The sequence below is a fragment of the Chenopodium quinoa genome, unplaced genomic scaffold (assembly GCF_001683475.1).
Source record: "Chenopodium quinoa cultivar QQ74 unplaced genomic scaffold, ASM168347v1, whole genome shotgun sequence".
NCBI classification, from domain to species: domain Eukaryota; kingdom Viridiplantae; phylum Streptophyta; class Magnoliopsida; order Caryophyllales; family Amaranthaceae; genus Chenopodium; species Chenopodium quinoa.
In genome coordinates, this window is record NW_018744502.1 from 1999490 (window position 1) to 2014024 (window position 14535).

The window sequence follows — 14535 nt, forward strand, 5'->3', positions numbered from 1 at the left end:
GGATGTTTTGTGGGTTGATGCAAGAAGTAGGGTAGCATACAAAGAGTTTGGTGATGTTGTTTGTTTTGACTTAACCTATATGACGAATGAGTATGAGCTACCCTTTTCTAACTTTGTCAGTGTTAACCACCATGGGCAGTCAATCCTATTAGGTTGTGTAATGTTATCTCGAGAGACAACATAAACCTTTGAGTGGGTTTTCAACACATGGCTTTTGTGTATGGGTGGAAAAAGCCAATTGGTATACTCACGGATCAAGATCCTGCAATGAGAAAGGCCTTGAAAACAATGATGCAAGGCACGTGCCATAGATGGTGTATATAGCATATACTATCCAAATTTCGGAAGAAACTTGGGAAGTATGAGAAATACCTAGAGTTTAAAGACGAGTTAGAGAATGCTGTGTATGACAGTCTAACTAAGGATGAGTTTGTTGAGAATTAGACTTTAGTCATTTCAAAGTATGACTTACAGGAAGAAGAATGGCTTACAGGTATGCCTTTGTTTGTTTTGTGGTTGTCTTATCTCTATATTTGATTGGATTGTATTATGTTTTTCTGCCTTTGATTGGTTATGGTAGGCTGTGTTGGCTGATGGTATGTTGTTGCTTAATTTTTTTTGTTGGTTGGTATTCTGCCTTTCATTATTTGTGCTGGTTCAATATGCTTCTCATGTTGAATATGAGGTTGGTTAAATACCTATATGGTGCAGGGTTTTTTGAAGAGAGGGAAATGTGGGTCCCTGCCTATTTGGACATCTATTTTGGACGGGTATGAAAACAACACAAAGGGTAGAAAGTATAAACAACTTTTTTTATGGATATGTTGACAAGCACACTCGTTTGTACGAGTTTGTTGAAAGGTATATTGAGGCTATGGAGGCTAGGGCTGAAATTGAGAAGGATGCTGATGAAAATTGTGCGCTGTATGTCAAGCAGATAATGATAGACTTCCCCCAAGAAATTTTTTTCCAAAAGATTTGTACAGATGCAAAATTCAAGGAGGTACAAAGAGAGTGCGTGCGTATTTGTTATTTGAATTGTGAGAAAAAGCAGGTGTCGGAGCACTATTGGGAACACATTGTTGAAGATAAGGTATGGAAAAAGCTGAAAAACACAAGGAAGGAGAGACCCATTTGCAGAAGGTGGTTTTATAATGTGACATATGACTTAGTCACGAAGGAGGTCAATTGTGACTGTAAGCATTTTGAGTGTCATGGTATAATGTGTAGGCACATGCTCAAGGTCTATGATTTGCATGATCAAGTTGATGTTCCAGATAAATATATCCTTCGTAGTTGGAGGAAGGACATTCCAAGAAAACACATAAGGGTGAAGGTTGCTTATCACAACCCTACGAAGACCGAGGTTTTCCGCAGGTATGACAGGCTAATGGTTACTCTGATCCAATCAATTCTAAGGCGTCTATGTATAAGGAGACCACAAATTTAGTTATTTAGGCCCTACAACTTCTGGACCTCCAAGTAGATGAGAAAATTGCCATGATTGAGAAGAAGAAGATAAAAGCAGAACGCGACTCCAAATTTGGGACGCCAACTGGTGGGGCTGAGAAGCATAAAGGAAGTAAAGAATGTACCCCCCCATCAGTCACTCAAAAGAACAAGCTTATTCTTCCTCCTTCACAAACAGATAACGAAGACAGTGGAACTTGCCAAAATGTTCAATTAGGTGCTTAGTCTGGTGTAGGGTCAACATCCAATGTATTAGACCCTCCCATTCCCCTAAAGAAAGCACATAGGACATCTGACCTCCGCCTTTGTTCTTATACAGAGCTAAGTCGCAAAGAACAGGCTGCAAAAGACCAAAAGGCTGAGCGTGAAAGGGCTAAAATGGAAAGACAAAAAGTTGCTGAGTAAAGGAGGCTTGAGGCAGAGCAAAGGAAGATTGAGGCTGAGGAACGTAGGCTTGAGGCAGAGAAAAGGAGGTTAGAGAAACAACATGCGGAAGAGGCTAAAAGAGCTGAGAAGGAAAAGGCTATGTAACAGAAAAAAGAAGCTCGTCAGCAGGCAGCCTTGGAGAAAAAACTTGAAAAGGAGCGTCAGCGATGGTCAAACAGCAACAACAGCAATAGGTTATTACCACCCCATTTTTTGACCAAGTATGTTGGTGGTTTATATGTTATATAAATCCAATTTAGTTTGATTACATTTATTTTTTATACATAACTCGTGGGTTGTGGTCCAGGTCGCTGGTGTGGTCTAGGTAGGTGGCCTTGGCAACGCTACAGGTGCAACGATATCGGGCCGTTCGACCGATGGAATTCAAATGCTTGACCTCAATGGTGTGATAAGTTACTTCACTACTCCGCCAACTGGTCTTCAAGGAGGACTTTAGGACCCGACACTCTTCTAGCATCGTATCCATCGCAGGAACTCCGTTACGGGGCTCATGTTTGTTTACCCCCAACTGAAACTAGTACTTCGGGAAACTCTTCATAGGCAAACAATTGAGCCACCACTTTCTCAGTGTTTATAAACTGAGGATGCAGTAGTATCAATTGTTGATTATAAACTGTCATTATTTAATTTGTAGTGAATTTTAATTTGTAACAATTAGCACTCATTTATTTATTTGTATTGTTTTTATTTCTTGGCAATTTCATTAATCTTAGTTGTGCAGTCCAAATATGTAGTTGTGTATACCAATCAGTTTAGTAGTATTTGATTAAAAACTTTTGTGCTACTCACAGCACGTTCGGTACTACTGATAATTGTAGTAGTACTTTGATGAGTGGCGTTTACACCACCATTTCACCCTTTTTCACTAATTAATTCCCCTTATTTGTCACTTGTTTGTACCTCTTCTTATCGTTTTTACCTTTGTTTTAGTTACTTTTGTTCTTTCTCGTGTTTTTCCTTTTCTTTATCTTTTCTTTTGCCTTTTACCCTTTATTTGTTTGCTTTGATAGCTCCTAGCACTCGTGGGCGGAATTGGAGTTGCTAAGCGGAGTTGAGGTTGCTAGAGTGGCTTATTCCAAGAAGAGGAAGTGCAAAAAAGAGAGGGCGCACTGCTACAGCAAGCCGCGGGCGCGGGTACCATAGCCGCGGACAGGAAGCCTTTGAGCTGAACACTAGTTTCTGGAGATGGCTGGGAGATGACTTGGAGAGGGCGCGACCCTGATGGCCGTGGGCGCGGCGAGCTGGGTTTTCCCAACTTCGTACCCACAGTAGAGAGGGCGCGACAGCTTGCTGGAGAAGCCTCTTCCTCACCCTTTTTCTTTGTTTTATCAAGAAACTATATATAGTCTTTGGCTTGAATTTTCATGAGCATGATTATTCACTATTCCATTAAAAAACATTGTAGAGAGAGAATATCAACATTTTAGAGAGAGAAAGTAGCTTAACCTTCAAGTTTCCATTGTTGTAATCAAGATCTTTTCAAGCTTCCTTCAAGTTTTCATCTTTTCAATGCAACTAGTCCATGTTTGCTTAATCCTTCAAGTTTAATACTAGGAATCTCTTTATCCCTTATATTTTGTTTGGTTTTATTGCTCTTAATAGTGTTTATTTCCATAAAGTTCCTTGCTTTTACTTATTTCATTGCTTTTCTTTGGGTTTGAATCATGTTTGGTTTTGTTGGGATTGAATACATGTTTAGTGTAGTTGATATGGCTATCTTCCTTTCTCTAGCTTAGATTTTTGGCTAGGGTAGCTTAGATTTCTAGCCAGGGAAGGGGGGTGAAAATCATGATAGATTGAGTTTATATTGATGATTGATTGGGTTTTGCCTTGAGTTGATGATTTTGTGCTTATAATGCTTGGAGCTATTGTTGTGCACCTCGAACCCCAATATATGAGTTCTAGATTAGATGCATGAGAATGATCTAGTTTAGGTTTGATCGATTTCATTGATTTGCTTTGAGTGATTGCATGAGAATGAATCATTTTGAGTAGAGTTTGTACTCCTTGGCATGAAACCATGATGATTATCATAGCTGTCTTAGTAGATCATGATTGGAACCCCCTCTCCCTAGTGTTTTTGATCATATTTCTATTAAAATCTTATTTTTCATCTTTATTTTGGTGATTCTAGTTTAACTCTTTATTTTGCTTGTTTTAATCCTTTCTTAATAGATAGTTTAATCATAGATATTCACTAAAAGAAACCAAAATACCCCTTGTTACTTGCAATAGATTCTTTATTCCAATTTGATTATGCAATACCCCGTCTCCTTGTGGTTCGACCCTAGCTTGCCACTATCTAGTGTAAACTTGATAGAGTTAGGTTAGGAATATAAATTGTTGATTTGATTTAGGATAGTAGACACGACCTATTGTCCTTCGATCAAATTTTTGGCGCCGTTGCCAGGGAAACGACCAGTTTTGCACTCTTATTGTGTTATTATTGGATTTATTGCTTTTTATTTTGTTATTTTACTCTCTTGCTAGTCATTGCTAATCATTTTCTTAGCTTTGGTGGATGCTAAGGAGGTCTCAAGGACCACCTACACACTACATTGACCACGAGATCGACCGCACTTTGAGACAAGTCCGTAGACTTTATCAAGAAGAGGGGCGAGGTCTTGGTGCTATTGTTGAGAGTGAAAGTGATTCTTGGTCTTCGAATTCTCAAAGTGAGAAAATGGCGGGATAAGAAGATGATGTTTTGTTTTGTGAGTTGGGAATCTGGAGGATTATGAGCTCACCGGGAGGGATTTTGCATCCCGTCTCGGAAACCAATTTTACCATTCATCCTCAATACACTAGAATGGTACAAGAGGAACAATTTTTGGGTTCTCCAAGTGAAGATCCTATTGAGCACCTTGATAGATTCCTTGAGCTTTGTGCCATGATTCAAACGAATCAAGTTTCTCAAGAATACATCCATATGCACTTATTTCGACAATCTCTTTTGGGTAGAGCAAAGTGGCTCAAACAAGTTAAGCCAAATTCTCTTACAACATGGAGAGAGGTAGTCAAGGCATTCTTGAAGAGGTTCATTTCCGAATAAAAGACCGCCGAAATGAGGAGGAAGATTGCATCATTTGAACAAGAAGTGGATGAGAGTCTTAGTGAAGCTTGGGAACGGTTCAAGGAGTTGGTACAAGCATGTCCTCACCATGAATACAATCAAAGCTTGCTCATGCGATTCTTCTATGATGGATTGGAACCTATGTCTAAAGCTAACTTGGATGCGGGGGCGGGTGGACAATTGATTAAGGTCCTCCAAAATCAAGTTGAAGCAACAATTGAAGAGGTAGTGAAGAATTACTCATGGGGTGGTAGAAGGAGGAATGCACCAAAGAAGGGTGGAAAGTATGAATTGGAGAAGGTTGATCAATTGCAACATCAAATTGAGCTTTTGACAAAAGGGCTTGCAAAGTTGAATACGATCGAGTGTTAATAGTGGGGCAAGCTCCTCTCAAGTCAATTCTTTCTCTTGTCAAAGTTGTGGTGGTAGAAACCACGAAACATCTTATTGTGGATGTTTGAGCCCCGAGCATGTGGCGGCATACAACACAAGGCAAGATGGATATAGGGGAAGTGGCGGTGGAGTAGCTTGGAGGCAACCACCACCCGAATTTGCTCACGAACCTCAAAAATGGAGTCAACAAGCTCAACAATCATACAACTTCAACCCTCAATACCAAAACCTACCTCCATTTCAAAACCAAAACCCAAGAGGAAACTACCCAAGAAACAACCAACACAATAATCAAAACCAATACAACAATCAAAATCAAGCGTCTCAAATGAGCCAAGAGCAAGCATCTTAACCCGATTCTACAAAAACCCAAATTCTTCAACAACTTCAAGCCATGAATCAACAAATGCAAGAGGTCAAGTCTCATAACAAGATGGTTTCTTCACAACTAGCTCAATTGGTCGAGAGAGTCCCTTTCAACTCACCTTTTACTCTACCCAGACAATCACAAACTAACCCTTCCAACATCATAAAACCCGACTCTTGCAAGGCAATCACATTAAGATCGGGCACATCCTTTGAGGGTCCTAAGGAGGGGGTTAGTGAGGAAAAGAAGGAAGGAGAAGAGGGTATGGGTGAAGACAAGGAAGTTGAGGAAGTGAAGGTTGTTGAGAAAGAATGAAGTATGGAGAAGAAGAAGCTTAAAGTTGAGAATACAACTTCAACTCCTAGTGAGGCTAGGAATCTTGATGGGCCGGTTCCATTTCCCGGTCGACTTGCGGAGAGGAAGTTGAATGACAAGTTTGCAAAGTTCCTTAGTGTGATGAAGAATTTCCACATCAACCTCCCTTTCATCGAAGTTGTCACACAAATGCCTTCATACTCCAAGTTCCTCAAGGATATTCTCACCAACAAGAGGAAGCTCAATGATGAGCTCATCACTCTTCCCCATCAAGTGAGTGCACTTGTCCAACATAAGATACCCAGGAAGCAAAAAGATCCGGGAAGTTTCACTTTGTCGGTAAATATTGGGAACATGGAAGCTAGGGGCGCCTTAGTCAATCTTGAAGCAAGTGTTAGTTTGATTCCTCTATCTATTGCTCAAAAGCTTAACATTGAAATGATCCCTACAAGGAAGACTATCCAATTGGCCGACCGTTCGGTGAAGTTACCTTGTGGTGAGCTTGAAGATGTTTCTATTCAAGTTGGGAATATTTATGTGCCTTGTGATTTTGTAGTGATGGATATGGAAGAAGATGTTGATACTCCTTTGATTTTGGGTCGTGAAGCTCTTAAGACTTTGGGGGTGGTGATCAATTGCAAGAACAACACCATTACATGTGAGTTTGCCGATGAAAAGATTGTTTTTGAGTTCTTTAAGTTACTCAAGGCCCCCATGGTTGAAAAGTTCTATAGGGTTGATGTTGTGAATGAGGAGTTAGATCGCTTGGGAAGGGTTATGATGAAGCCTCAAGATCCAATGGTTGAAGCTCTTACATGCAAGGAAGAGTATCATTCTCAAGAAGCAAAATAGTTTGTCATGTCCATGGAAGAAACTCAAATGGAAGAAGACCATGAACAACAAGAAGATAAAGAAGAGCTTGAACTAAAGGAGAAGAAAATGGAGGAGAGTTCCAAGCCTCCTCCCAAGGTAGAACTCAAGCCCCTTCCCCCCTTTTTGAAATATGTTTATCTTGGAAATGAAGGGGAATACCCTATTATTGTCAATGCTACCCTTGATGGTCTTGATTTGGAAAAATTGCTTGTTGTGTTGAGAAAATATAGAAATGTGATAGGGTATAGCATTGATGAGGGTATTAGCCCCTCTTTATGCATGCATCGTATTCATCTTGAGGATGATCAATCCACCTCGATTGAACCTCAAAGGAGGTTGAACCCCAAACTCCAAGAGGTTGTCAAGAAGAAAATCTTGAAATTGCGTGAAGCGGGCATAATTTATGCTATCTCCGATAGCAAGTGGGTTAGCCCAGTTCACGTGGTTCCAAAGAAAGGTGGAATGACCATCGTCAAGGGAGAAGGAGGAGAGGAAATCTCCACCCGGACGGTGACCGGGTGGATAATGTGTATTGATTATAGGAGGTTGAACAATAATACAAAGAAAGACCATTTTCCTCTCCTCTTCATGGACCAAATGTTGGAGAGACTTTCTCACCATGCTTTCTTTTGTTTCTTGGATGGGTATTCCGAATTTTTCCAAATCCCTATCCACCCAAATGACCAAGAGAAAACTACTTTCACATGTACATATGGAACATTTGCGTACCAAAGAATGCCATTCAGATTATGCAATGTTCCTTCTACATTCCAACGATGCATGACTTTCATTTTTTTCGGAGATGCTTGAAAATGAGATTGAAGTTTTTATGGACGATTTTAGTGTTGGTGGCTCGTCTCTTGACACTTGCCTTTATAATCTTGAAAATGTTTTGAAAAGGTGTCAAGAGACGAGTTTGGTTTTAAATTGGGAGAAATGTCACTTTGGTTGAGGAGGGTATTGTCCTAGGCCATAAAGTGTCAAAGAAGGGCATTGGGGTTGATTCGGCCAAAGTTTCGGTGATTGCAAAGTTGCCCCCTCCTACCTCCGTTATGGGAGTAAGAGCTTTTCTAGGGAATGCCGGTTTTTACCGGAGGTTTATCAAAAAAATTTCATCAATCGCCAAACCTTTGACCGAATTACTCAAGAAAGATGTTGTGTTTAGCTTTGATGAGGTTTGTCTTGAGGCATTTCAAAAGATCAAGGATATATATATATATATATATATATATATATATATATATATATATAATTCAAGATCAAATTAAAGAACCGTAGACACCTGATTGTGTCTCCCCAAAAAGCCAAACCCACTGATGAGTACCTTTCACGTCTTTGATTATCGAGTTAGGTGAAGAGTTGAAGATTCTCGTGAAGTTCCTTCACGCCTTGACGATTTCTAACCTTTATTTAAATGTTTTGAATCAAAATCATTTATTTCGTGCCCTTAAACCCAAAATCATTCATTTCGTGTCTTCAAAATCATTCATTTCGTGTCCAATTCATAAAAACGTCCAAACCAAATTATTTTGGTCCATAATCCTGGTCCAATTATTGGTTATTTGGATGGGGTTTGAAAAAATCTTTTCAACGATATATTATAAGCCCAAATCCGACTTATAACAAAGAAGTTATGGCCAAAATACTAAACTGAGCCTGAACCAAGCCTTACCTGCGACCCAATGACCATGTGGAGGGTTTATTTACCTTATTTTCAATCCTAAACCAATTAAGATTCATTAATAACTTCTAGAATTCTGTAGAAGGTTCTAATATATCCTTTTTGAAAAGATAAAGATCAAGAGTTTGAAATTGAATAAAACTCCTCTTTTTGAAAATTCTTGTTCTATTTGAATTCAAACACATTCAAATATGATTTTCATGCCTCATAATTTTTATCCAAAAATTAAATGCTTGGATAGCTCTTGGAATTATCTTTCCAATGATATATCATCATCCCAATTCCGAGTTATAACGAAAAAGATATGATTAAAATACCAAACTCTATCCAAATCATACACTGTCCCACTATTTCGGCCATTTCTCAAATTCTACAAAAGATATCAATCTGATTCTAATTGGGTTGGAAAGAAGCACTACACGAAACCAGCAAATTGGCAACGGTTCAAACCCCCCAAAGGCAATGGTTTTGAACCGTTGAGTATTTGAGGGTTGCCAAATCCCAAAAAAATTGGCAACGGTTCAAAACCGTTGCCAACTCAAGCAATTGGCAACGGTTAACCGTTGCCATTGACCATGGCGCCTTTTTTTTTTAAAAAAAAAAGTAATTGGCAACGGTTAACCGTTGCCAAAGGCAATGGCGCGCCTTTTTTTTTTTTTTTAAACATTGGCAACGGTTAACCGTTGCTAATGACCTGTATTGTTTTTTTTTTGGCTGCACTAATATTCACCTGTTTTTTGTTTTTTTTTTGGCTGCACTAATATTGACCTGTTTTTTTTTTTGGCTGCAATATTATTATTATTAATAATAATAATAATAATTATTATTATATTAATAATAATAATTATTATTAATATTATAATAGTAATAATAATAATAATTATTAATATTATAATAGTAATAATAATAATAATTATTAATATTATAATAGTAATAATAATAATAATAATTATTATTATTATATATGATAATAGTAACAATAATTAGTAACATTAATAACAAAACATAAATAATTAATAATAACAATCGCAAGAGATGATATAAATTAGAAAAATGTTTCATGTATAGTACATAATTAATAAGCTAAGCCTAGGATTGATGAATAGATGATATACTACAAAAATGTATGACGATATTTACAAATTAAATGTGATGTAGGTCGCCAACATCTCCCGAATTACATGGAGTTCCTCGCTCGTGTATGGAAGTCTCGTTTGCCCCTTGCAAAACTTAGAATACACAAAACCTGAGTTAGTAGAAGTGAAATAATAATAATTGGGGTTAGTTATAGGTGACTAATGTTTGAGATTACAAGAAAAGAGCAAGTAAGAGGTTTTGGGACGCAATTTCAACCAAAATGGCTCAAGTAAGGCCATTTTGGCTATTAGGATGCCTATTTTCTATATTTCTTGTCTATTGAACTTATAACTAGTTAAAACATGTCATTATCACTTAGTTATAGGTGACTAATGCTTGAGATTACAAGAAAAGAGCAAGTAAGAGGTTTTGGGACCCAATTTCAACCAAAATGGCTCAAGTAAGGCCATTTTGGCTACTAGGATGCCTATTTTCTACAATTCATGTCTATTGAACTCATAAATAGTTAAAACATGTCATTATCACTTAGTTATAGGTGACTAATGCTTGATATTACAAGAAAAGAGCAAATAAGAGGTTTTGGGACGCAATTTCAACCAAAATGGCTCAAGTAAGGCCATTTTGGCTACTATGATGCCTATTTTCTACAATTCTTGTCTATTGAACTCATAACTAGTTAAAACATGTCATTATCACTTAGTTATAGGTGACTAATGCTTGAGATTACAAGAAAAGAGCAAGTAAGAGGTTTTGGGACGCAATTTCAACCAAAATGGCTCAAGTAAGGCCATTTTGGCTACTATGATGCCTATTTTCTACAATTCTTGTCTATTTAACTCATAACTAGTTAAAACATGTCATTATCACTTAGTTATAGGTGACTAATGCTTGAGATTACAAGAAAAGAGCAAGTAAGAGGTTTTGGGACGCAATTTCAACCAAAATGGCTCAAGTAAGGCCATTTTGGCTACTAGGATGCCTATTTTCTACAATTTATGTCTATTGAACTCATAACTAGTTAAAACATGTCATTATCACTTAGTTATAGGTGAATAATGCTTGAGATTACAAGAAAAGAGCAAATAAGGGGTTTTGGGACGCAATTTCAACCAAAATGGCTCAAGTAAGGCCATTTTGGCTACTATGATGCCTATTTTCTACAATTCATGTCTATTTAACTCATAACTAGTTAAAACATGTCATTATCACTTAGTTAAATGTGACTAATTCTTGATATTACAAGAAAAAATCAAGTAAGAGGTTTTGGGACGCAATTTCAACCAAAATGGCATACCTCTTCAAGCTGACGTGTGTCTGTACAATGACTCATCACTATGTCATACATGAATCTCATCACGTATAGGCCACAGTCAACTCCGTTTTCCTGTTGTGCGCACTAGCATGAGGAACAAAGCACATGAATCAAAATGCATAGCAAATAAGCAACATCTTAAGCATTGTAAAGTAAGAAAATCACAACATCATAGGTGAATTACCTTGGGTGCTTTCCATGTAGGACCTCGAGGAGATCGAGGATTTATCTTCTTCATGGTACTACAAAAAATCAAAGTAATTAGTTCAAATTTGACGTTTATAATCAATACATATGAGTTCAAATATGAAAATGAATAACAAGAAGTGAAACAAACTAGATGCTTACTTTTGCAGTATGGACCTCATGAGGCGCTTTCTTACTTGAGGTAATCGAGCAGAATCAAAGTAGAAGATTGTGTTACTGGAAACACAAATCACAAGTAGGGTCCAATGATAACTACACACGAGACAAACAAATCAATAGTTAGCCTGTTACAACAAATAAACTGGGAAAACAAATGAACTTGACTAGCATAATCAGACGTACTCCTCATAGTATGGGACGAATATAAACTTGTCTCCTGCACTCACTGATTTCCTGATACCCCGTTCAGCATAGTACAACACGTCAGCTGAGTTGCCTAAGATTCTAGAAGTGGACATCTGCTCAGGGCACAAACACCCAACTTGACAAGGAGATTCAAGCTCCCATATTTGCTCCTGGAGTGCTCTGCATGCATGATAACACAATGTTAATCGAAAACCAAACGACAAACACCACTGAACTGAATAACATAAATTGAGTACCAGTTGAATTACCTCATGGATATTTGAATGAGGGAAATGTTAAGCATTGCACCACTTAGAAATTCCTTCACATCTTCTTTGAATAGCCATGCCGTTGCATCATCATCGTAGTGGAACATTTCCTTAGGAAGTTGAATTTGGATGGGGCTGTCATTAGGCAACACGCAAACACGGTTGTGCAAATAAGCTAACTCCTGAGATAGCGATTGAAGCACCGTGTCTTCAACTAATGGAGTAGCTTGCGTAACTGAGCCTCGTGAAGGGCTCTTCAACGACGCCTTTCCACTCACCGAGCCATGTTCACTTCTGTTCTTTGGCCCCTCCACCCTCTTCTTTGGCGTTTGGCTTTTCCTCGATGGCTAATAAGTATGATCACACAAATGGTTAGAAAAGATTTCCATCCAACTCTTGGGAAGAAAGGATTAAAACGTGAAATCTAAATCTTAATTACCTGGTTCATCAACCGTATCTAAGCAGATGGCCATTGCACAAAACTACCTTTTGCTGCCCAGAGTGTAGTGAACTCATCCTCCTCCACGGGCACAGGTATTAAGAGGTCCTCGGACCCGAGAACCACAGAATGGATCCCGACAGAATAATGCTCAGGCAGAAGAGGTCGAAGATGGACCGTACCTTGTTCGGCCGGTTGTGCACTACCATAGGCAACAACATGCAAAGGTCCATCATATCATTCGCCCGGGTGAAGATTGTTCACAACGGGTCTCTTCTTGCACCAATTACGAAGATACTTCATTTACATATTCATAACTAAGTATCTTAGGTGTAATATAGGAGTTAAATCAAGCATTGAGCTAAAATCACGGAAAATGGGCAAGTTAGAACTCATTTAGGCCATTTCGAGCCGTAAATACTGTAAATGAACCTCAAACTTGTGAAATTGCTTTTTTTAGGTCGTTTCAAGCCATAAATATTCATAACTAAGTATCTTAGGTGTAATATAGGAGTTAAATCAAGCATTGAGCTAAAATCACGGAAAATGGGCAAGTTAGAACTCATTTAGGCCATTTCGAGTCGTAAATATTGTAAATGAACCTCACACTTGTAAAATTGCTTTTTTAAGGTTTTTTTCAAGCATTACATATTCATCACTAAGTATCTTAGGTGCTAGTTAAAAAAAAGAAAAAAAAAAAACCAAAACGAGTGCAAAAAAAAAAAAAAAAAACCCGAGCGCGAAGGGCAGCAGCTGCAGGCTACACAACTGCTGGTAGGCTGCACAGCTGCTGCGAGCCTACACAGCGCTGCACAGCTGCTGCAGCCTCTCCGGCAGCCCCTCCGACAGCCTCTCCTACCTTCTCCGCTTCCCAATGAGAAAGAGAAGGAGAAGGAGAAGGAGAAGGAGAAGGAGAAGGAAAAAGAGAAGGAGAATAAAGAGAAGGAGGAGGAGGAGAAGGAGAAGGAGAAAGAGAAGGAGAAGGAGAAGAAAGAGAAGGAGGAGGAGGAGGAGAAGGAGAAGGAGAAGGAGAAGGAAAAAGAGAAGGAGAAGAAAGAGAAGGAGGAGGAGGAGGAGAAGGAGAAGGAGAAGGAGAAGGAGAAAGAGAAGGAGGAGGAGAAGGAGGAGAATGAGGAGAAGGAGAAGGAGAAGGAAGAGGAGAATGAGGAGAATGAGAAGGAAGAGCAAACAACAACAACACATGACATCAACAAAGCATACTGACAACACAACACATCGAACTTGACCATTTCACAGCCAACTTAACCATTTCACAACACAATCCAAAAACAAATATCATTAACCAAACAAGTAAGCACAAAATCACCTGTAGAATAGGAAAGTGATGAGGTGTCGGAGTATCAAGCCCCCTTGAGTTCGCATGTGAAGGAGTATCAATCTGCAATAGTGTATTGATAGTGAAACATTAATTAGAACCGTACCCACGTAACTCAGCATATCAAAACTTATAGAGTTGAATTCTAATCATTTACCTCATGTTCTCCTTCTCTTCGTGGGTGGCTACTTGCGTCAGCCAGTGTTGTCGAGGAAAAGTTACGATAAAAACAAAAACCGTAAAAACCGCTCCCTATCGCGCCGCGATGGAACCTATTTTTTTCCAATTCGGATTCTGACTCTTTTCTGATCCTTCGACCCTCTTTTTTCTTATAAATAGAGGTTGTTTCATGTTTTAATCATGACATGCTAGGATTTATTATTAATTTTCTTAGTATCATGCCTAGGATCTTGTTAATCATGTTTTAATCGTGTTTTGCTTATGATGATGATTTGTTGTGTCAATTATTATACATTGCTTGATTATTCATGATTTATTGCTATTACTTGATCACGCCCTTTCTTGCAGGTTTAAAGGGAATTTGTACTTGAAATCACGTCTAATAAGATAATTAATAATCTTGATTTAGGCTTAATATGATTTTAATTCAAGTAATCGCCAATAATAGATTAATTTGTGCATTAATAATCAACCAACGTAGATTAAACAGGTTTAGCATTAATTGATGTATGTATGTTGATCGGAAATCGCACATGAATATCATAAAAATTAAGTAGAGGGCGATATAGGGCGGGTTCAATCTCTTTTAGGTTGGATTCGTACCATCATCCCCGAATATCTATTCATGGTTGCGGAGCACTATGAAGTTAGCGATCTCCGTGATCGTGAATGGGGTGTAACCTTCACACCCGTGAACGGTTTACAAGTTCCTAAAACTTGTTGGCGACTC

General features: G+C 38.4%; 1 protein-coding gene across 1 annotated transcript; it reads left to right on the plus strand.

Moving 5' to 3' along the window:
• Positions 1 to 6068: 6068 nt before the first annotated feature.
• On the plus strand, positions 6069 to 6917 carry LOC110698169. Its single transcript, XM_021875576.1, has one exon. The coding sequence runs from the start codon at positions 6069 to 6071 to the stop codon at positions 6915 to 6917; it is 849 nt and encodes a 282-aa protein (XP_021731268.1).
• Positions 6918 to 14535: the final 7618 nt, after the last annotated feature.

What these genes read in the sequence shown, in the direction of transcription:
- LOC110698169 (XM_021875576.1), top strand. Translation starts at nt 6,069, where the DNA reads ATGGAGAAGAAGAAGCTTAAAGTTGAGAATACAACTTCAACTCCTAGT.